General features: G+C 31.9%; 1 protein-coding gene and 1 long non-coding RNA gene across 5 annotated transcripts in view; one reads left to right on the top strand and one right to left on the bottom strand.

Annotated features, from left to right (window-relative positions):
- The window catches only part of LOC133176961 (inactive tyrosine-protein kinase transmembrane receptor ROR1-like), a 78284-nt gene that overhangs the window by 9870 nt on the left and 44824 nt on the right, over positions 1-23590 (top strand). For all 4 annotated transcript variants that reach the window (XM_061312029.1, XM_061312024.1, XM_061312025.1 and 1 more), the window contains one exon: positions 10016-10078. In XM_061312029.1, coding sequence (XP_061168013.1) covers positions 10016-10078 — 63 coding nt within the window. The remainder of the gene's footprint in view (positions 1-10015; positions 10079-23590) is intronic.
- LOC133176974 (uncharacterized) overlaps positions 1-23590 on the bottom strand; it is a 95078-nt gene that overhangs the window by 67011 nt on the left and 4477 nt on the right. The gene's annotated exons all lie outside the window — the stretch shown is intronic.

Raw genomic sequence — 23590 nt, 5'->3', positions numbered from 1 at the left:
TGGTCTATGTTATATTTGTTAGTGATATTCATATGCAGGTTTTATTTATTTATTTTTAAAAGGAGGCAATTCAAAAAATATCCTCAAATCACTTCTTTTTTAAGTTGATTTTGTGTTTACTCCGTTATTTATAATTTGTGTACTGTACAAGATTAATACTGCATTATACTAGTATTTAGTCAAGTAGAATGTCAACAACAAAAACTTATATCACATCAAGGTTATAATAAAAAACATATCAGGTCAAGCTTATAATAAAGGACATTGAACATTGAATTGAAATTTATATCTCCATTTGCAATAAGTTTCACAACCACATCTTTTGATTTGATGATTGAAAAGTATTTATTTGTTTTCTTTCTTTGTGAAAGAGGTTTTGAGTCTTTCATAGAAAGCAACTTAGAAGTCTTGAATAACAATATCAGAACAAATATATAAAATTTTAAGTGTTTTTCTTTAAATAAATATTTACTCTCTTTCAAGGAATTCTTTCTCAGCTAAAAGGATCGTTGGTTAGCTACTAAGCATGTCCCTATGGTATCCCCATTCTGTATGGCTAAAAAAGTCTTTTTTTGACACAGACACATATAAGTTGAATTATAATCTTTAATAAAAATACATGGCAAATGTTTTTCATTTAGGGAAACATCCAATATGACTTCCATGCAGCCCATTCAAACTTAAAGAATCCATTTCATCAACTGTCACTTTCTCTGGCTATTCAGCATCATGATGCATGGTTTCATTCATTTTCTAATTTGCAGAGTGAATTAAATACAGCCCAAAATTAATTTCCTGAGTGTTTATCCTGTTTCTGTTGGCTCTTGATTCTCTCTGACTCGAGGAATGATAGATCACCTGAAATTAAGAGGACACTTAATAGAAATGAAATGGATATCTGAAACGATATCACTGAATATTGACCAAGTGAGGTGTTTACCTGGATTGTTTACCTACTGGTGTGCATTATTGCAAGGGATGAACAAATGAATAATTTACAGACTTTTAAGTTGGGAATAAATGTTGTTAAACAGTTTTAACTATATACTGTGGTCTTGATTCTATTAGTAGATAATTTCAATTGATTATTTTCTCAGTTAAGGTATTATTATATAGAGATCATGCATTATTTTCCTTGCTTTAAAAGAGATGAATGCAAGTATTGGAAATTCACTGATTTAAGTGTTTACAGCTCTCAGGATCATAAAAAATTTAAGATGGAGTACCATTTATTGAAACCATACCTTAAGCTAGAATGAAAAAGAGTTAACCAAAATTAAGGTTAATGCTTCTTCATCATTTGTGTAATAAATCATTATAGCCCGTTGCTTATATACGCAATCATAGGAGTGTTAATGGAAGGGCAAAGACTTGGATGGTTCCTAAATTCTGCTTCTAAAACAATGTCTGGAATTAAACAATTATAAGCATGTTCTGTAAGCTGCAGTCTGGGAGTGAGTTTATACAGAATGTGTATTCTCATCATGACTGATGACAGACAGAGGGCAAATATTAACACGAACGTTCCTTGAAGAAGTCAAGATTTCAAAAAAAAAAAAAATGGCCGTGTTGTTCAAGATTCTGTTGTTCTTTATTTTCTTGAATATTAACACTTATCTTTTTCATTAAAACATATGATTGCTTTTGATCAAACATATCAATTGCTAATTAAGGAATATAAGGTTCGTCTTTTTTTGTTTAACTTGATTGGCTGCAGGATAGATATAAGCATACATGCTCAAAAACTGTGGGAAAAACCTCACACCAAAGTGAATCCACCTTCTGATGTTTTCTCCTATGATATAATGTTAATTACCTGCTATGTTGCAACTATCTTATGTTCTCCTTCAGGATGGAAATTAAGTCATGGAACTGAAGGATGTTCCAGATTTTTTTCTCTCTTTTTAAAAAGGTGTTTAGCATGAAATGTTGAATAAAGGTGCAGTTTTCATTCAAAGTTTCTCTGTAATGTCCTAGAAAGTTATAAAAATTGTATAGATTTACAAGGGGATGGCAAAAAGTAAGAAATTTGAACATCAAAGGAGATCTTTGATTTCTTAATATTTTAGACATTTGAAATATGCATCATCAGTCTAAATATGTCCTTAATATATCTTCTAAATTGAACCTATAATTTTGAAGTGGTTTCAAAGCAAGAGTTATGGAGGCTTTTGATGACTCTTTCGCATTTCAATCCATCTTGCAGTTATTTCCTATCAAGACAAACAAGATAATGTACATTATACAGTTATTGACTGGTACATGTATGAGGGCAATGTGATTTGTTGGACATGAAGGTGAAAATGTTGCCCGAGGCCATAGGGCAAGGGCAACATTTTCACCTTCAGGTCCAATAAATCATATGTTGTCCGAATCCCAGTCTTTAACTGTTTTGTTATACCCTTCACTTAGGATATATACATAATATTGAAACTCAAGAGTGCATGAAGACTTTTGAACAGATTTAAAGTTGTTTGGTCTGACTGAGATGCATATATTTTTTCTTGCACAATAATTGCATATGCATACATAGAATATGTATTAAAATAAATCATGCAACTAGTCTTTTGGTTAATAACAATATTTATTAGAGGAATCTTGATCAAAAACTATGTTGACAAAACAAATATGCAATGGACATTTAAATGGGTGAAACAATGTAACTTCCAAAAGCTAAACAAACCCAAGGTGAGAAACACATGAAATTACCATTTGACTTTATCATGTTCTGGATGGCAATTCCTGCATGTACTCCCCTGTGTGCTTTCCTATAAGTATGCTGCTTTCAGTCTTTTTTCCAGTTTTGGTTTTTTTTTGTCCAGAGTCAGTGAGGTACTTTGGACTACCAGGTGTTTGTTTGATTTCCAACATGCAGTTTGTTTACAAAGTCACTTGCACATACGCAAACTTTGCATTCTGGCTCTCTATTTTTGTGTAAACCAACAAAAATTACTTTTTTTTTTTAAAATTTCATATATATAATAATATCTTTTAAAAGACACTGATTTTGAGAATATAATTTTATATAAGTGGAAACTTTCTATGGAGAATTATTTTTCATGAACCACAAATATTTTTTTACCATAACAATCTGACCAAAGAAATGAAATATGGAGATAATGAACAGCAATGAAGCTCATAGTCCATTTAAACAATACAAATTGGGAGCAGAGTAAACATGGACCCCTAAAACATCAGAGGTGGGATCAGGTGTCATGGCGGAGTAAGCGTCCCCTGTTGACTGGTCACACCTGCCATGTGCTCATTGCATAATTGGGTAAACGGAAAAATCCGTAGAAAATTCAGTGTGTAAATAATGGCCTAACAATTAGTTTGAAAAATGTCAGTCAGAATTTGTCCTAATGTTAGATTGTATTTGCTAATAAGGTCATTGCATCGACCATAGACTTGCAAAATGATGACTTTAAACAAGACTGTTGATATCCTTGTTTCATCAACTTGTTGGTTAATAGCTTGCCTCGTTTTAAAAATTGATTGTATGTAGAGCATGGTTTTGCATATCGAATCAACTGGGAGACTTACACCCTTTATGCAGGTGATAAGGGTATATAACTTCATATGTAAGGGAAGTTGATGACTGAAAAATTGAAGTCATCACGTTTATCATAAAACTTTGTTGTTAGGTTACCATTAACATTTTTTTCTAGTAAAATATCACAATATGAAACAGATTTGTCCGACTGTGGTGTTTTTTATTTCAAGTTTACTGGGATATATGGAATTGACATATGAATAAAAGTAACTTAATTTTTAATGATAATATGTTGTTTATATATCTAAATGTCGAGTTGAAAGCCATGGCAAGCATTTTCTTCTTCTCATGTAGAAGTTTTTGAATAAATTCTGCTTCATATGAATACAAAAATAGGTCTGCTGATAATGGAGCACAATTAGTACCAATGGGAATTCCAACAGATTGTTGATCTCCGAAAACTACATAGATATTGTCAATCAGAAACTCAAGCATCTTTTTAATATCAACTTCAAAGTACTTATGTGTACAATCAGAATGTTTTTGAACAAAATAATTTTGCAAATGACTAATGACATGATAAGTATATTTATGAGTTTTTTATTGAAAAAGCAGCTGTCTATGATGTCTGAAAAAGCCTGGACTTTAATTTTTCATGGGGAATGGTTGTATATAGTGTTGAAAAGTTGTACTTTTGATGTTATTGATTTTGGGTAAAATTTTGTGATTTCAAATTTTCTAAAAGTTCCTTGGAGTTTTAAGTATACACCAAGTGACTTTAATATATGAACAAGAAATGCAATATTTTGGCTGTAACAATAATAATGAAATGTTAACAAAGAATAAGAAAGTTGATTATATAGTTATTATATCATGGAAATTTTTTAACACGAAGCACAATTCTTCATTGGTCTTTCAAAAAAAATGTTTTTCATGCAATAAGAGGTAAAAAAAAAATTGTGGCTGAGTCATACTGCTGGTTTCCGTGACAATATAAGCAGAAGCATTATCCAACAACTAATTGAATAAAACTGGAAGACATATACTGTTCTACTCTGATAGAATGGTATTGATATTTCACAGAGAGCTGTTATATTCATTTTTTATTGCAAAAGGATCACTTTAATGCAGGTTTAGCCAACCTTTTATAGCCTGTTGTGGTATATCATGTAAATTTGTTAGTTTCAAGTTATAAAAATTCTGTTCTTTTATATTTGCTGTGGCCCTGTTAGATATACATATCATCTCCAATGATATTCATCAGAACAAGGTTCTAATGTAAATTATTTATTATGATAGGGTTGTAATTATTTTGTATAGAGATTTCATGATGTGGGATTGTAATTAATTTTATTTAATGGTTTAATCTTAAAAAAAAAATGTCCAGAGCTAAGGAGAAAGACAATTGAAATCAAAGAAAAGGAATTCTTGCAAAAAATATCTGTATATTTTTTAGATGTAAATTTTTTACTGTACACACTGATTGATTTTATGGCAAAAATTGCTGTTCTACAGGAAATTTAGTTGTATTATTTCCAATTCAAATCACTTGTATAAGTAATCGGTAGAACAAGTAAGTGTAAGATTTAGTTTTTATTTCCTCCACCTGCCCTTGCTGCAGAACTGTAGATCTCTGGAAAAGAAAATTTGGACAGACATTACCAGACTTATCTCTGGATCCATTGTCTGTCCAAACTTTCCCACAAAGTTACTCTGTCCCACAGCTCACTCTCTTTTACTGAAATTACAGCCTTTGAATTGAAAAATTCAACAGTTATCCTTAGCAAATTTTTTCATAAATCTGTATAAAAAATGGCAATATAAAATTTTGAAATTGGTGTATGCATGCTTCTCTGACATTGTTTTACTTTAACAAATAGAGCTTAATTAATTTCAATCTCAATTTTTTTTTGCCCTTGTATTGCAAAAAAAAAAAGCTAAACAAACAAAAATAAATAAATAAAAAATTAAAGTTGACTGCAGGCAGGACAGTATGTACTGTTCCTATTAAAAATTTATAAAGCTTGTGATTTAGTTCTGCATTATTTATTATCCCCCCTGCAAGCAAATTATGGGGTATATTGGAGCCACCTTGTCTGTCTGTCTCTTTCCTTCTGTTCCATGCAATTGTGTCCAGACCATAACTTCATAATGAAGAAACACTGGGAGCTCATATTGTTATAACCCGAGCAAAGTTCAAGGTCACTGTCTGAAATGTCTACTGTGAGTAAGCAGTATTATAGCTTCATAAATTTCTAAAGGGAAAATATTTGAAGTGTATATCTGTTTTAAAGATTACTTATTAACTAAAGGTATGACATGACATTGACCCAACACATTTGTTCAAGGTCATTGGTAGAAAAAATAGCATGTAATTTGTGACTGGTGCATAACTTTCTTATGAATAAACATTGGAAGTTCATACTTCACTCAAAGATTACTTATGACAAGAGGGTAAATCATCACCATGACCAAGGTCATTTGTAAAAGTTTAGGGTCATTTTGAAGTTTCAGAAAAATATTTAATTCCTGTCTTGGGCATTTCTTGTGATGGAGAAGCATTGGAAACTTAAACTTGGCACAAATAATGCCTATGACCTTAGAATGTGTTCTGACCTTGACCGTTTTGGCAAGTTCAAGTCACTGGCAGAAAAACTGTAAAATTTTTATATTGTTCTTAACTAAGAAATGTGCTTGTGTGTGTGTGTGTGTGGGGGGGGGGGGGGGGGGGGGGTCAGTGAGTGAAAGCATGTATAATGCATAACTGAAGTTACACAAGGAATAATTTATATCATGATCGAAGTGCACTTTTTCAAGGGGATGCTCTGTGTTGCTGTCCTTCTAATTACTTGTGTTTGGAAGTAGACAACAAAGGATTCATAAAGATATTTTAAATACTTTAAATGTTATGATAGCAGATCAAACATGTTTAACTTTTATATAATTAAAAATGTATGAATCATAGAAATGACTCTAAATTTATTCATCATTTAATGTAAACAGTTTATATTCTACATTTTATGCTGAGAAGAAAATTTCAAAATACAGATTGAAATTTTAGATGGATTGTTTACTATTGAAGGGAGCTCTTTTCCAAATATTTTTATTTTATGCATCATTCTTCATTTGGTTAGATAAGTATTCTATGTTCATGAAGGCAAAAAAACTTCCTCAATATTTACACTTGTCTGACAAAATATATCACTGGATGTCTCTGAAAAAAGCTAATGTGACTTGATTAGCCATGATTTTGTATTTAAGAATCTGCATCTGTTTGCAATGAATGTCAGACCAGATGCGGAAGGCTGTCAGCACAAAGTAACACCTTGACCCCGAAGTGCGAAGGTTAAGTTTGCATGTTGGTAACTTCCTACAGCAAGACTTGGAGTAGAATTTCCTTTGCGGCAGACGTTTGGGCATTGTTAGATTTTATTGAACTTGACTGGCATTCAAATCTGAGTATCCCATTGTAGTCAGACTTCTTTAAACACATTGGGGTAGGAACGGTGTCCAAGAATAAATTTTTTAATTGATGATTTTGTTAATTTTTTACTATCTGTAATATAGCCCATTTAAATTATGTACTACACAGTTGTGGTAGAAGGGATTTTTTTGTGTGTTTGTTTTTTTTAATCTCAAACATCAACAAAAAATGTTCACTAAGGAATCACATTAAATCAAGAAGGATAACTTATCATCATGTGAGTCAAATGAAAAATGTTTTGTCAGTTGTTGTGAAAAAGTGTGTTTAAGATAAAAATCATCCAAGATACATCATTTTATCACCTCTTATCAAGGATTATCACAGCTTAAATTTGTAGTATGCTGGAAAGCAGCCATTTTTTGTTAAGAAATTGAGATTTGTTTTTAAATGTATCATTCACTGGCCTGACTGTAATGTAAGATGGGTTTGGTGTATTTTCTTGAAGGGAATGAATTTGGTCTATGATTAGCTGTGAAGCACAGTGGGAAGTTGTCATAGGAACGATTAAGTTTTGTTATTTTATGATTGGGTGAACTGTGAAGTAGGGGTTATGGTTTGTTTTCTAGAAAGATCAAATTTATAAAGAAATTTTCTTAAAAAGTATCATTTTGCAGAAAAACAAAGAGTTCACTTGCTAAATAAATGTGCATGTACCAGAAAAAATAAAGTATGTGTTCATTTGTAAACTTAAATTATTAATATGTTAATGACAAATTAAACTTTTCACAAAAGCATTTAGAATTCTGATAAAGAGCAATCCAAAAGCACAGTACAATTTACAGAGGATGTCATCAATATTTTGATAAGAATGTTTACTATTTATGCACATTTTTTATTGGATATTAGGAATTTTTTTAAGGATGTCCATCCCTCAGCATTAAGAACAAACACTCTTGAAATTATCATGTTGGAAATAGTCTCAAAATGAAACATTATTCACAGACATTATCATTTTAGACTTGTAAGTTGCAAAGGAATATAGTAAAGTTCTCATTATTGTGTAGCTGATGAAGTTCTGCACACCCTTTGTCCTTTCAATGTCACACTTGTTATAGAAATGCTCGGTGACCAGAGGAAGAAGTCTGTGGATTCCAGTGTTAAAAGTTAAGGTCATTGATAATTGTAAACTGCAATTTGAACACAATTTAAAAGCATTTTAAGTGACTTTTCAATCTCACACTTGCTTACAGCTAGACTACTACAAAACCCACCGGTAGTGATTTCAGGAAGAAAAGGTCAAGGACAGGAAATCTTTACTACACATTTTGAAATTTTAATATCACAAATGCTAAGAGGATGCTTTAGTTAAAACAGAGAAAAGAAAGGAGTTTAATTCCAGGTTAGAAAATCAAAATCAATTTTTAAAAAAAAAAACAGTGATTGGATGTAAGCAATCTGGACCCATACAAGTAGAAAGAGAACAATTTGACCTTTCATTCTTATTCTGGATGCAGAGGAGCTTGCAGTTTTCTTGGTCAATAAAATACATTGCAACAATACTTCTTAAATATTAATGCAAATATATAAACACATTTATCAAATTTTCCCCACGTAATGGGGATGTCACTTGGTTTATTTAAAAGGTTCCTTAATGATTGTGACTATCCTTTAATTGACATTTGAGAATATTCCAGAGAACTGCTATTGATATTTTTTTTATGTGTAATCAATTCATTGAGTGATTTTTTTAAGTGATTTTGATACCAAAAAAATGTATTTTACATTGTAATTTTTTGAAAATGATTTATTTTTATCACAATTATCTGTCTGATTTCTCCAAGATGGTTGAATCACTGGAATATTTGATGTCATTGAGATCTGAATTTAACTTCATCTTGTATTCTTATTTTTCTTCCATATTTTCTTGGCAAGGAAAAAAAGTATTTTTGAAAATCCTTGAGAATAAAAGGTATTAAGAAGATGTGAAATTGTCCCTGCATGGTCTTTTTGTGTTTTGAGACTATAAATTCAGCTTGTCCTTGTTATGTGATATGGTTTAAGCGGGTGAATGACTGGGTGTTTAAGGAAAAGATTGATGTAGTATTAGGCATTGTTGACCGTTAAGGTGCATTGATTCTAATGGACAAAAATTTGACTTTAAGAGTACAGAATCTTCCCTTCTATTACAAAAATTCTGTGTGCTTGAAGCCTTGAACTGCTTTGTTAGGTAACTAGTTTATGCAATGTAATTGTCCTTTTAGGTACAATATTAAAATTTCAAGGATGCTAGATAATGAGTTATGTCTTGCATCTCACCATTCCTTAAAAGAAATGAATTGAGAGCATGAATGGGTAGAAAAAAGAATGGAGAAATAAAAGGACATAAGTCTGTTTAAGATTCAACTTAATATTGCTTTTCTGAGCTTGTTAGCTCACCTAAGCTGAAAGCTCAAGTGAGCTTTTCTGATCTCATTTTGTCTGTTGTCCATCTGTCTTTCTAGCTGTCTGTCTGTAAACTTTTCACATTTTCGACTTCTCAAGAACTACTGGGTCAATTTCAACCAAAAAATTGACACAAAGCATCCTTGGGTGAAGGGGATTCAATTTTGTTCAAATGAAGGACAATGCCATCTTTCAAGGGGATATAATACAGAATTAGGGAAAATTTAATGATATCTTTATAAAAAAATATTCTCTAGAACTGTCAGAAAAGATGAATCTTTTCGTGAAAACTTCATTACATAATGTAGATTCAAGTTTATTCAAATCCTTACCTTTGGGGGTAGTGTGGGGCCACAATCAAATATTTACGTAGGAATTTATAGAGAAAAAAATCAGCTGATTAAAACCAGCAGGACCATTAGCGACTTGGGTGAGCATTTTAGCCCATGGGCTCTTGTTGATAAATTAAGTTCATAGGTCTATGCAGGTCCAATACATATGTATTGTATTTAAGGAATGGAGTGTTACTTAAAACGCTGTAATTTAATAAGTTTGTGCAAGATTTGGAAGAATAAAAAGATATGTGTGCCAAGCTAATTCACTGTTCTCAAAAATGTTACATTCTTACTATTGTTCTTTTTTCTTCAATTAAACAGATTTCATAAAGACACACAGGTTCATGGCTGCAGTTTTCCTACTCCTGATGCTTTCCTACACAGGTCAGTAATTTTTTTCCAAAAGTAAAAAAAATTGTTTCTTTAAAGTTTTTGAGAATTAAGGATTATTTTAGTTGTCAGACCAAATTTAGGATATGAGTAGTTCAACATGCAATAAATCAGAACAATGGATGTTATATATTCTGTTCACATTGAAAATAGCCAGGCGCAGATCTGAGAATTGAAGTTAGAGGGGGCGCAAAATGTAGGCAGGGGGTCTGGGGGCTGCCTTGAGGCCCCCGGAAGCTCCTGGATTTTAGAGATTTTGTAGGGTTAAAATGAGGTCTAACAAGTAGACATATTTACATTTTATCGACCATGCTATGAATTACACTAACGTTGACAATTTTAGGGGGTGCACGCTTGGGGCGCCCCCCCCCCCTCCCAAATCTGCCACTGATAGCTGTAGAAAACCAAAACTCATTAACTTCCATAAGTTCCATTACATGGTTAATAATATATGAAACCATTCTCGCAAATTTTCAAATGCTCCTCATATTTAAATGAAGTGTTAGTTTATTTGAAAAATTTCACCTCCTAATCCATAAATTGTTTTATAGTATTTAAGTTGCTTCATATTGCCCTCCTCATCTAGCATGACGGAGTCAAAGAGGTATAGCACTCTTTCCCTGATTTCGCCTACTACCATGTTTAAATGGAAAGTAACTATTATCATAAATAGATTTACTTGATGCATTGGATATCTATTGAATTTAGGAAATGAAATATGAAGATAACGAACAGTATTCAATCTCAATCTCGAAAGTCCAATGAAACAATACAAATTTGGAGCAGAGCAAACATGCACCTCAAAATTTAGAAGTGGGATCAGGTGACATGGAGGAGTGAGCATCCCCTGCCGACTGGTCACACCCGCCGTGTGCTCCTTGTCATGATCGGGGGAAAAAACCCAGAAAAATTTGTAGACAGTTCAGTGTATAAGTAATGGCCTAACAATTAGTATGAAAAACATCAGTCAGCATTTGACTTAATGATAGGTTGTATGTGCTGACAAGGTCATTGTATCGACCGTAAACCAACTTTATGAAATACATGTAAATATGCAGAACTGCTTCTACATGTATATTATAAAACATATTTCCTGGTAAATCTATTCTGATTCGGGCTATAAATTAACAAGTAAATTTTGTTACAAGATATTTCTCTTTTTATTACTTCACAACCAGTCTCTCTGCATATTTGCATATATCACTATAATCAAATCAAAATATTTTTTTCATAATTGTAATATTTGATGTGTATATCATGTGGAAAATATGATGACTAAAAATTAACTGGCTAATTTAAAAAATAATTAAAAGAAGTACTAATAACAAAAACTATCATTAATACAAAAAAATTTGGAATTTGAGGGGGATTGAATAGGAGACCCCAAACACAAAAAAGTTCACACACCACTAGACTATGCACACTATTAAGAAATGGTGTGTCTTTTGTGTATATATAGCCCCATGTTAGAGTCTTTCGGAAAATGAATAACTGAAGTATAAAATCAGTTTTTGATATAAAGACCAAGTTAAACCAAAAAAGATTTAATATAACAGTGTACTATCATATCAAAAAAAAACATAACCCATTCAAGAGTTCTCTGGTTTTAGTTAGTTCAGTAACATTAATCTGTATTTTTTCAATGCTCACTCAGTAGTTCTTCCTATATCCCATGCAAAATATGTAAATTTCATTGATCTTGTCTGAGATAATTATGAGTATTTTTGCCAGATACTGGAATAATTTGTATTTGAGCATAGCTAGATTAACTAAATATCATAAAATATTGAAGTATTTTGAATGTTTGTAAATGCGCTATATCATATGCCATGTTGTAGGCCATGTCGTATACAAAGTGTGCTATACCTCTTTTCCTGTTTTGTCAAGAAGCCATATCTAAATTTTCAATCAGAGCCTGGCATTGGTTACTGTTTCAATGTGTAGCGCATCACAAATATCTATACACAATACAGGCTTTATAGTTTAATTCATGATATAATGCACATGATCTGAACAGTTCTCTGTCTACAGAATTCTGAGATGTGATCAAATTATAATATTTCTGTTGTACAACAATAGGTTGAACAAATGCAAACACTTCAAACTATCATCAGACAGACATTTTGCACCTTCCCTTCAAGTATCACTTATGCACTAAGACTGCATTTGTAATTATCTGAACAGGGTTTTGGTGTGTTACATGTTAAGATGGCACTAATGAGATCTTCAAAATATTTGCAAAAAGGTCCATCCTAAGTCTACTAAATTCAAACTATTACAATGTATTTCATTATATCATTGCAAATCTTTATTATTTTGATATGTTTCCATAACAGTGAGTCAACAGTTTTTTAATCAATGTTAATTTCAGTAGTTAAAGATATTTCTTGCTCTGTGACACAAAAAAATCAATGTGAATGAAATGGGTTTTGGTATTTATTATGATCTTATCAAGTTAAGAGCTCAACTGAGACCACTACAGAGTATAGCTTATGCTCTAGGGTATCTAATACTGAAAATTACTCCCCAGGTAAAAAAAAAATGACGCTAATAATAATGGTTTGATATCTGCGACAGGAAGCTTTTTTTGCACATTATGTGGATGACAGTAATTGAATTAGGTGTCAGAATGCCACACTGTTGTATGAAAGTATGTTTGCCAGTTTTACGAGTTCATCAATGCAGATCTGACATGTTGGTATTGCTGATCATGATGGTTACATAGGTAAATCAGTCAGGGAACATCATATATCACCAATCCAGTTTACTGCATACACAAATTATGAATGAACATCATGTGACTATGAGTTGTTCCCCTTTTATTCAAATCGCCCTCATTTATTTTTATAATACTTTATTAATTATGTTGTAAAAGTTCTTCCCCCCCCCCCCCCCAAAAAAAAAAAATCTTGATTTGTGAAGTATTGTTTTTGTATCAAATGAATATAATGTAAAGTTGTGCATCAAATAAAGCTGTGTTGCTGATGACAATATGATAAGACATTTCTTCTATTATTCACTTTTAATAGAGTACAAATGCAGGCTCCATCTAAAGGTATATGATTGTAACATAAAATAGCCTCAAAATATTTTTGATTTTTTGCCTTTTTGATGATAAATTTTATTTCTGTCAGAAGACATATGTGCTAAATTTTGTCTGGCGATGATGTATATAGAAAGCTTCAGTCAGTTTGTGAGAATATGCTGAATTTTGGCACAGTGCAGGAGGTCTTATATTTTTTATAAGCATGATTAACGAGATATTGTCAAGCGCATGTGTTGATCTACAATCTGCATCCTGCTTCTCAGTAATCCATCTCTACATCAAAATCTTCAGCTTTATTACAAAACCAGCACAGACGGGGAAAAAAACATGCATAACGTGCTTTGAGGATTTTTTGGGAGGCTGTCATAGTAAGGGTTTCAATATATACAGCGCAGGTATCAACTTTAATCAAGTTTATTTGAACTTAACAGTATTAGATGATATGCCTCATTTCCTTTTCATTCATCCTGTTGTTGAAAAATTGAAATAAGTTCCTTTTATTTTTTATTTTTTGGAAATAAAGCAGATGGTGTAATGAAATCTTTGGCTGTGGTTTTCTAATTTAATTGTTCGCTGGTTTCTTTCCATGTTCACACTTAAAATTACCTAGCTCACTTATTGTACTATAGAATAAAAATTCAGTTGTTTAATTCCTGTGCCATATCTTGATCAACAGTTACAGAAAGAAAATCTGGGAATAATAAGATATAATAAAATACTATCTGACTAATGAGATATAATAAAATTACTATCTGAAGGTAATTTAATATTTACAACAGCTGTGGACAAATCATAAATAGAAAAATTAAAAATGACACGTGACTCACAAAAAACTATTTTTGCTGCATGCATTAGCTGACCTGACAAGGTCACAGTCTAGCTGGCCAGACCCGCTGATGGGCCAGCTGTTACAAGAGACTGTGCTTTATATGGCTGCCCAACTGAATGATAAACTTTGATGTCCATAGAATGTGATTATGATGAAGTGTTTATAAACAGGTCAGCATAACTTCAGTAAATCCCTGACAGCTAATAGCCCCAGTGGGTGTTGATCATGCTAGGGATAACATTACTTGTCTAGACCTTCACTGGTCAGTTTGAAGTGTGCTTCCTTCTTCCCTACAGGAATCTTCAGTGTTTAGGGAAGTAAAGATGACATTTTTTGGCAGGACCACCTTGGGAGATGCTTTTATGTTTGAACTTCATATTTTGTTATCTTTTGTTGAAAACAGATAATATTCCTGTTTGATTTGTTTGTGTTTTCTGGAGCCATTTACAAGATTTCTCTTGTCTCTTCATTATGGAATCGGAAATGTCTTAGCAATATCTGGATGAAAAGTGCTTTTATTTTGAGATTGTGGGTGTTGGTACTTCTTTTCAAATCGAACACTCTTATAAATTTTTTCTGGAAACAAAACACCACCTTATTAATTGCATAAAAAGTAATATTTGCTGTAAAGATTATTTAAAAGATTTTATTTTCTCTTGATGAAAGCTTCATACTAAGCAGATTGTAGCAGAAAATGCTCTCCAAACTCCCATTTTTATCATGGCAAAAAATACATTCAAGAGATGATGATTTCACCAGTTGCCATTTTTATGTTAGAAAGCCATGCACCACTGAAGACAGACTAGTTACTTCAGCAATAGGTTTTTCAAGTTCCCAGCATGCCATTTGATAGAAATGTGTAATAGAAGCAAGTTGTCTAGGTATCAAAGCTGAATGCCTTCACCAGGTAGGGCAGCCATCAGAGACTTGATTGGAATCAAATTCTCAACATGATGTCTAAGAAATATGTTGCAATAAATTCACATTCTTGTGGAGGTTATGTCCGTTGGAAGAAAAGCAAGGGTTCTTGATTTCTACCATCAACTTGGTTGACCCTAATTAAGGGCCCTATATGCAGTATTGATGGCTTGATTTTCACATTACCTTTCAAGCTAGATGGTTGCTTTCATGTCTTTTTGCAACATACATTTGTAAATTTATAGCTTCTAAGATTAATAAAGTGTAAGCAGAAAATGGGAATTCTAAGAGGGCAGAAATAAAAATTGATTTGTTGCTCTCACATCTCATAGAAATGCTGGTCATAAATGCAAGAATAGGCTTGTTTGTGTTTCTTCCATTAAAACTTCTATTTAAATCATATTCCAGAATTCTAATACTTTGAGATATTACGTACAGATTATCATAAACATTAAAAGGGGCTGCTGAGGTAACTGGTAATAACAGACATTGAAAGACTCTATGCCAGAAAGAAATGTAACAGTAATGTTATTATTGCAGTCAGACAAGAGAGCCATTCATAGGTTATAGAAATTATCACCAGTCTCACCTGAAAAAGTGTACCCTACAACAGAACAGAAATATGGGATTTCTGAAGAAGATGGTTTTCAGTTAGAATTATAAATTAGAAAAATACTTTCAAAAAGAATTTTAGTGGTTCCTATCTGTGAAGTCTGTGGTCTCTCACCTTTGATTTACCTGGACCAGCATGTTGTACAGATGATGATTGGTCTACTGATTTTGATAGTCTAGCATGAAGATTTAGTCTGCCAAGGAGAAATGAAAGATCTGAGATACAACAAACAAGTGTTTTGTTCTTTTTTTTTCTAATCCTTATAAAGTCTTGTAACATTTGTCTGACTGAAAATATCACAGGACTTCTTATAATTTACTTTTCTAGAAACTTGGCACAAAGAAACCAGTGTTGTTGCTGGAAGAATGTTTTTTCACACTTCATAAATATCAAGGGGCTCAAAATTACAGTAAAAGCTCATTTTGAAAGCTTGTTAAATAAAAGTGTGCATGTTTCTCTACATGATACTGAATACCTTAGAGAGAATAGGCAATAATGTTCTCTTATCTGACTTATTATTTGGGATTGTTTATTCTCAATCCAGATTTAAGTGCATTGAATAAATTTCTATGAAAAGTTTCTCTGTTGTCTTGCCAGAATTTAATTCGAGGAGATATTCTGAAGTATTAATGAAAACATTCTGTGAAAATGTTTCAATTTGCAGAAGATTCATGGTTCAAATCTATCACCAAAGGACAGACAGGATGTACCTTGCAGATTTTCAACATGCATGTATGATGTAGACCCACTGAATGCCAACAGCTTTACTTGGTGCATTTATCTCTTGCACCTCCCAGTTTGATAAATTTCTCTTCTTCACCAAATCTCAGTTTAGCTGGAACATACACAGACAATGCCCCCTGCACTCCCAGGGGTAAAAGCTATCTTAGATATCAGCAATGCCTGAAAAATATTCAGATATTGCTTTGTTATATCTATAGAAAACCTTGTAGAAAGATTGCAGTGAGAGAATTGTTACCAAAGAAGTTTGTTTTGTTCTGCTTCTTTGGCGGTAGCAAAGACCCATTCTCATAACAAAATATGTCTTGTCAATCACACCCTTTGCAATGGTTACTCAGACATTGGCATTTCATTTGGGCAGACTATTAGCAGGCAATTGGCACATTCTTCAGTATCCCTTGGAATGGCAAAATGTTTTATGGTCTTAACAGATCTGCAACAGTAGTTCAAAAGCATGCAAAATGGACATATCTTCCCATATTTTTAAGAAGCAATATAATTTACTTTGTGAACAGACATGCCTCTTTTATCTTCAATAAAAAGTTGTTGGTTTTTTTTTTAATGTTTCAAATGTTCTAAAATATGTGTGGTAAGGTAATATTTGTATGATTTTAAAGTGTCAGATAATATTCTCAGAGGAAAACAGCATAAGTTTTCCCTTGTAATCTTCAATGTACTTCTGAATTTTTTCCCTGTTCTGGCTTCTGTCTTGGAGTACAATGACATTAGAGTCTTAGGGAGTTTGCTGAGGATTATGCAAGGAGTGCATGCCTCCTCAGAAGGTGCAGAGATTGGGGAGCATTGTAAAGAGAACTGGCTGTCATATTCAATCAGATAGTAGAGCCGTTTCTTTTTTTTTAAGAATGATTGGAAAGGCAGCATTATGCTAAGCTTTGTCATACGGAGTGATGAATGCACTTCAGTTGGATCTTTTCTGTCAAACCATCTACTGTTTTTGCCTTTTCTTGGCTGCCAAGATTTTGACAAGACTTTGAGAAAAATAGGGGATTTTTTTTAAAGCTATTTTACATCTCATCTCTTAAAAATGTCTGTTTTATGAAAATCTGTTATTAAGTTCATGGTTTGTAATAGGCATAATGGTGCACAGAGTTCAGTAGTAAATTATAGAAAACCATAACCAATAATTCCATGCATCAAGTTCCTTTAATCAGTCAGACATGCCGTGCTATCAAGATCATCTTTTCTTAAACCACAGACAGATCATTGAGCATGTTGTCTGATAAAACATAAAAATTTGAATGTTTTCACAAAAAGAAAAAAAAATTGACAATGTTTGCTCAATTTCTTATCTGAGAAATGCTACATATGTTATGGTGATGAGTAGTGCCGATAGATCACACAATGTGGTTGAATGTTTTCATGGTTCAGAAAAAATGTTTTCTTTCTCTTTTCAAATAAACCTTTTAAACTGAATCAGATGCATGTATTTGAATTTAGTTGTTGTATTAAATTGACTTATCAGTTAATTATTATTGTATTAAATTGACTTATCAGTTAATTATTATTGTCCAAACCTTTAAAAAATAGAAATTAAAGTTATTTGGACCATTGACCACGTCCAAAAATCTCAAATTTTCTGAAATTTTCATCAACTTTTTAAAGCAAATTTATCTTGAGCTATAAAATAAATGAAATCTGCTTTCCTTGAATTTGCTCACCTCCGAGAAGAAGAGGCAGGATTTTGAGCAAAATAAAAGATGTCTTTTAATTATTTTCTCTTGCAATTACCGGTAATCTACAGGCAAACCTGCCTTAACAGCCTTTGTATTAAGTGACACTCTGTCAGTGACGTTATATACACAGTAAATAGAACATAAATATATCCATTTCCAAGGATATTTCAAATTAAGTATAAGGCATCCACAAGTCTATTCTGAATTCTTGATGAAAATTTAAACTTTTAGAAATATATTGTCTGTATAATCCTTAAAACCTGATCTGATGATCTTATAGAAGTAATTCCTTTACCTGCATGAGTTTTTACTACTGTATGATATGTAACTAATTATCCTACTTTTACTTCAATTAATGTAATAAAATCTGTATAAATGTGCATGTGTATGTACTAATTAAGTGCTTTTTTCGAAATGATAGATTCTTCATTGCCTTAGTTTTAATTTATAAATTTTAAACTAAGTTGATTTGCTTCTGTTAGATGTTATATTCATTAGAGTAATTAAGTTTCAGCACATAAAACAAACTCTGCATTAGATTGAAAAGTTTGACATAAGTTTACACTTTTTTTATTTAATTAGATTCTTGAGAAATGAATTTAATTTTTGAAAATTCATGAGAACGTGAACGACAACGCTTCACACTGACATATTTCATGAAGTGCTTTAATCTTATATTTACAGTATTTATCTGATTAGTAAAGCCTAAAATTATGTCATTAAACTATAATTTATATTTTTTGAGAAAAAAAAATAATTGCACTATATTTTTTTCATCATGGAGATATTCTTGCTCACCCATGCAAGTTCATGAGGAAATGAATTGCATTCCTATTTGTAAAGAATCTTGAGGGAAAATTATTAGAAAAATAAATATTTTGATATAAACCTTAGATATTATATCATATTATACAAGATGTACACAAAGTTTCGCACCATTGATCTACATTCAATGTGACCAGTTGCATGTGATAATCTACAAACATATCAAAAGTTTGGTTATTTTGATGAATTTTCATAAAAATAGAGTGTTCATTTACTAACAGGATCGCAGTATTTTTTCTTGCACTTCAATGTAAATTTTCTTATTTAACCAAGTCACTGCAGATCTTTCTTTGCATCTGGTTTTAACACGGTTTAAAAGGATAAATGGTTATTTTCTTTAATTAATTTTGTTGGATAGTTGTCAGTTATTTCTTTGTCAAGTTCTCAATTCCATGTGTTTGAAGTTGCAAAAAGTGGCAGTTCCCAAGCTGTAAAATACAGACCAAATCAACAGATTTTCCCTGTAACTGGAAAGTTGTTTAAACTTGTAACTGATCTATCACCCAAACTTTGTGTCTAAATGTTCATTGTGGCATCATCTAATCAGTGATAATGGGGGAGGTTGACCAAAATGTTTAAAAGTTTGGTCAATAAATATTGTCAGGAGTAATGAAAAAATGGGAATGTCTTATACTCCAGCTGCCAGAAAATCTCTTCTTGTTTGAACTCTGGTTTGTAGTTATTTTCAGAATAGTGATTGTTTGCTGTACATAATATGACTGGAAGAAAAAAATCTGTAGCCAATTTTTGAGAACAGGAATTTTTTTAGTAAATACTGTATTTTGCAAGAATATGTTTTAACAAATGGAAGTGCTGGCAGTTAAAAGGGAATCTATAGCTAAAACCAAAATGATTAATTTTAGTGTGATTTATACTTGATCAAAAACCCAATAATGATAAATTCAGACAAGCATTTTTTCCCCACAGTTATCAAGGAAACAGTCGTTAGGACCAAATATTTATAGTCATTAGTCTTTGTTAAATGGATCCTCAACTTAAAGATTCAGCTACTTTAGTAACCTGCAACTTCATTTTACCAGCATAAATTCTCTGTATCGAAACCCAAAGTGAAAGAGCTAGCTTACGTGCATGGTATTAGGAAATAGGGACAATTAGAAAGAAAGCAGGCAAGCAGGATAATAAGTACACATAGAATAGTCCTGGAAGAGAGCTTCTCCTGGGAATATTACAAGAGAGCTAACTCAGTCTATTGAAACATCACTTGTAAGAGTTATCTCTCATTATCCAGGTTTTAGCTGGAAGCTTTATAGGTTTTTAGTTTAAGAAATTTTTCCAACATTCCCAATTTTGACTACATTGAAGCACTTATGTGATAAAAAAAAAAAGAAGAAGAAGAAGCAAATATACCTGGCTGATTTTGTCTACAAATCCAATAATATATTTTTTTTTAAATATAAAAATTTAAAAAAAAAAAGTGGCAATTTTACATGTCTAAGGAAATCAAGACATTACTCAATGAAATCCTTTTTTTTCAAGATACACCAAATGTAAAAAATTGAAAAAGTTGAAACTGAATAAATACTACAATCCTATATGAATTTGCTCTGGGCTGAATAAAAGAGAAAATTTTATTACACAATGTGGAAGTGAGGTCTCAATTCAATAATATTGTAGTAGAAGGCAGAGAACAAGCTGTCCCCCAGTTGAATGGATGACACCTGAAAATTTATACCTCATTATTATTCAGAGGAAGAAATTGGAGACAGTTTTCAATTAAGGCCTTATTTGATTTAATCCTGAAATTTCCTGTACGGCACTATGTTGCATAGTATTTTTAGACAGGAATGATGGAATTGTTTGAAAGCCGCACACAATTTGAGAAGATTTAGTAGACTGTAGTTTGTAATTATTGAACAAATAACAGAGTTTACATCTGTTTTCCTAATGCATTTATTAGTTTTTGCATTCATTTTGTTTACATAGATTTGCCCAACACTGTGGAAACAGTCATAGAAAATAGCAAAAAAATTAATTTCTTAACAAAGATGGAACCTATTGAACCTTCTATATCAGAAAAAACAGGGCCCAGTGTGGAATTTTATTACCTTATTAGCATAGAGTTTGCATTAGTGTTGAGATAAGATGTTTCTTAGGACATTCATTTTCAGAGTGAGGGGTGGTTTGACAAGGAATCGGAAATGAACTTAGAAAAATGAAAATTCCAGCTGACAAGACTAGTTTGTCAATACACCCTTTGTCTTAGATTTAAATGCTACCTCCATCATCAGCTCTTTTCTGTTTTCTTTTTGTTTTTCATGAACTTTTGGTTATTATCCCACACAAATCTAGTATAATCTCAGGAGATATGCTTATTTGTGTGTGGAAATGAATACTTTTCTTTGACACAACATTGTTTATGTTTCTTGGCGGAGAATTGTTTTCAGATCTGTTTATGAATTTAGGGGGATAAAATCTATTTTTCTTTGTTATGTTGATCATGTTCAATGCCAAGTAAATGTTGACTTTAGTAATCTTTATTAGGAGGCTGTGTCATAAATATGTTGATTTTTCTGACATTAAAATTGTACTGCGGCTCAATAAAATATTCGTTTTGGATCTCTATTCTCAGATTCTTTGTTAAAGGCCAAATTATGCATTCTTTAAGTCAAAATTTAATATCTTTTAATTTGTCAAAAAAATTTCTGACAATACTGTGCAAATCCATACAGCTTTATAATGAGTAGACAGTGATTTTTTGACACAGACTGTTATTTCACTGTAATGAAACACCATGATATCGATAATGTTAGGGTAGATTGCAAGGCCTACCTAATGTGGTCGACTTAGGCTTATATGAATGACCTTTTTGTCCGTACTTTTTGTTGCACATTGTTACAGTTTGATTGTAATACAGTATGATACAGATTTAGAGGTTAGAGTACAATCCTAGTTTAACCACAACTTGAATCTGAAGTACAATCATAAAAACTCAAATTACAAACTTAAATATAATATATGAAGGAAATGGGTTTAAAACAGATGCCAGACTGCACTGAATTTTTTTTTTTGAAATGTTGATTTGTTCATGAAAAAATGCTTCGAACAATAAATGCATAGAAGCACTTGCTGATTTCATTTGAAAAATATACAGAATAAGAAATTTGAATAAATTAATTCCTATTCATTAAATTTGCAAATTTGCAAACTATTAACTCTCATCAAAATTGCTATCACAGGTAAAATTCAACTAGAAGTCATTGGAAATTTGCAGCTAAATTTTGATTGATATCCCCAATAGATATAAATACAAATGTGCTTTGAAATTTCTCTGCTTTGTATATATTTTAATTTCTTGGAATTGTAAGTCATTAGTGATTTTTTTAGCTGGTGAAGTATGTGGTAAATTGATGAAATCTGTCATTTTGCTGATGTTTTGCACCATTTGATAATCATTATAATGATTAAGAGCTGTCTGGCAGTCCTTATGACTTAGTGTGTGTTCTTGACTTTGTCTTCATGTAATGCTTATGAGTGTAGTTCCAGAATTTTTATGTTCTTTAAGAAAATAAATCAATCTTAAACCTGAGCTTCATCAGTCAGTATTTATAGAAAGTTCGTGAACAATTGGTATAAATCTTTCCAATCTTCTTAGAGAATAAATTTCTTATTTCAGGTTTGGATAGAAACTGGATAATCTTATCAAAGAACACATAAACAAAAAGCACTCCATTGCAGATAGTTTCCATGTTTCTCGTTCTCCTCCTTTCATTGCATCCCTGGTTGTATAATACATTCTATTTTGCTTATCGTCTCTTGGCAAAGCAATTTCCTTAATTGCAGTCACATTTCAACTTTATTGCTTGCCTTAAGTCTTTTAGAATAATAAAGCATACAGAGGTTTTCCAATTCCTGAAACTGAACCACCTCCCTATCCATAAAAGAAATTAAGAGACATCCGGCAAGGTAGATATCTCTGTAATCAGCCCTCTGTCATCTAGATGGGCTCCCTGGCTAGATTTAGATACACTAATTGGACAAGTCCAACAAATTTATGTGACCCTGCCTCATGATTGTCAAGTTAGATAATAATTATCTTTTATGCAACAAAGCTTCTTCTCTTGGAATTTCATTGATTTTAGTGTCAATAACCCACCCCAAATATTGTGGATATATATGAGTAACATTCTGTAATCATATCAGTTAAATTTACAACATTAGCAAGACCTTGAAAACGTTTGAAAGTTGATGCTGGAATGTTGGCAAAAGAAAGAATAAATGCAGATCATCAAAAGAAAAGGGAGAAAAATTATCAACATGAAAGAAAAAAAGTAAAAATGAGGGAAAAGATAAATGAAATAATTAACAACAAGACATCCTGCTGACAATATACAAATTATCAAATGCATAACTTCTGCATCACTACGTTAATTGCTATAATCTGTCATTTAAAATTACATTTTCCATTATTTTAGTGATAAAAATGATGACTTTGTGTGATCTTTGTGTCTGCTGATTAAGTAACCTTTCAGCAGCACCTAACGGCATGCAGAGGATCATTGACCCTGTTGAGATGATAGCTACCAGCTAAGGGCACCAGCCCAAAACAATAATGTTTGTCAAGTTACTTATACAGAGAACTAGGACTGAAAGAAATTAAGAAATGGTTTTAAAATATTCTTTGTGATTAGCATGAAAAATGTGGATATAAAGAACCCTCAAGAATTTATTGAAATTTATTTCATTATTGACACATTTACCCCTTTAACTACATGTATTTGGATATTTAATGGTCATTGAATAAATTTATCAAATCCTGAACGTGGTATTCCTACATCTTGCGATGTCAAGTAAATATATTAAATAAATTCTTTTGCATATG

The sequence above is a fragment of the Saccostrea echinata genome, unplaced genomic scaffold (genome assembly GCF_033153115.1).
Source record: "Saccostrea echinata isolate AGI-Se365-2 ecotype Australia unplaced genomic scaffold, CSIRO_AGI_Sech_v1 ptg000086l, whole genome shotgun sequence".
NCBI lineage: Eukaryota > Metazoa > Mollusca > Bivalvia > Ostreida > Ostreidae > Saccostrea > Saccostrea echinata.
Note: the sequence above shows the minus strand (reverse complement) of the source record. Positions and strands in the feature narration are given on the sequence as shown.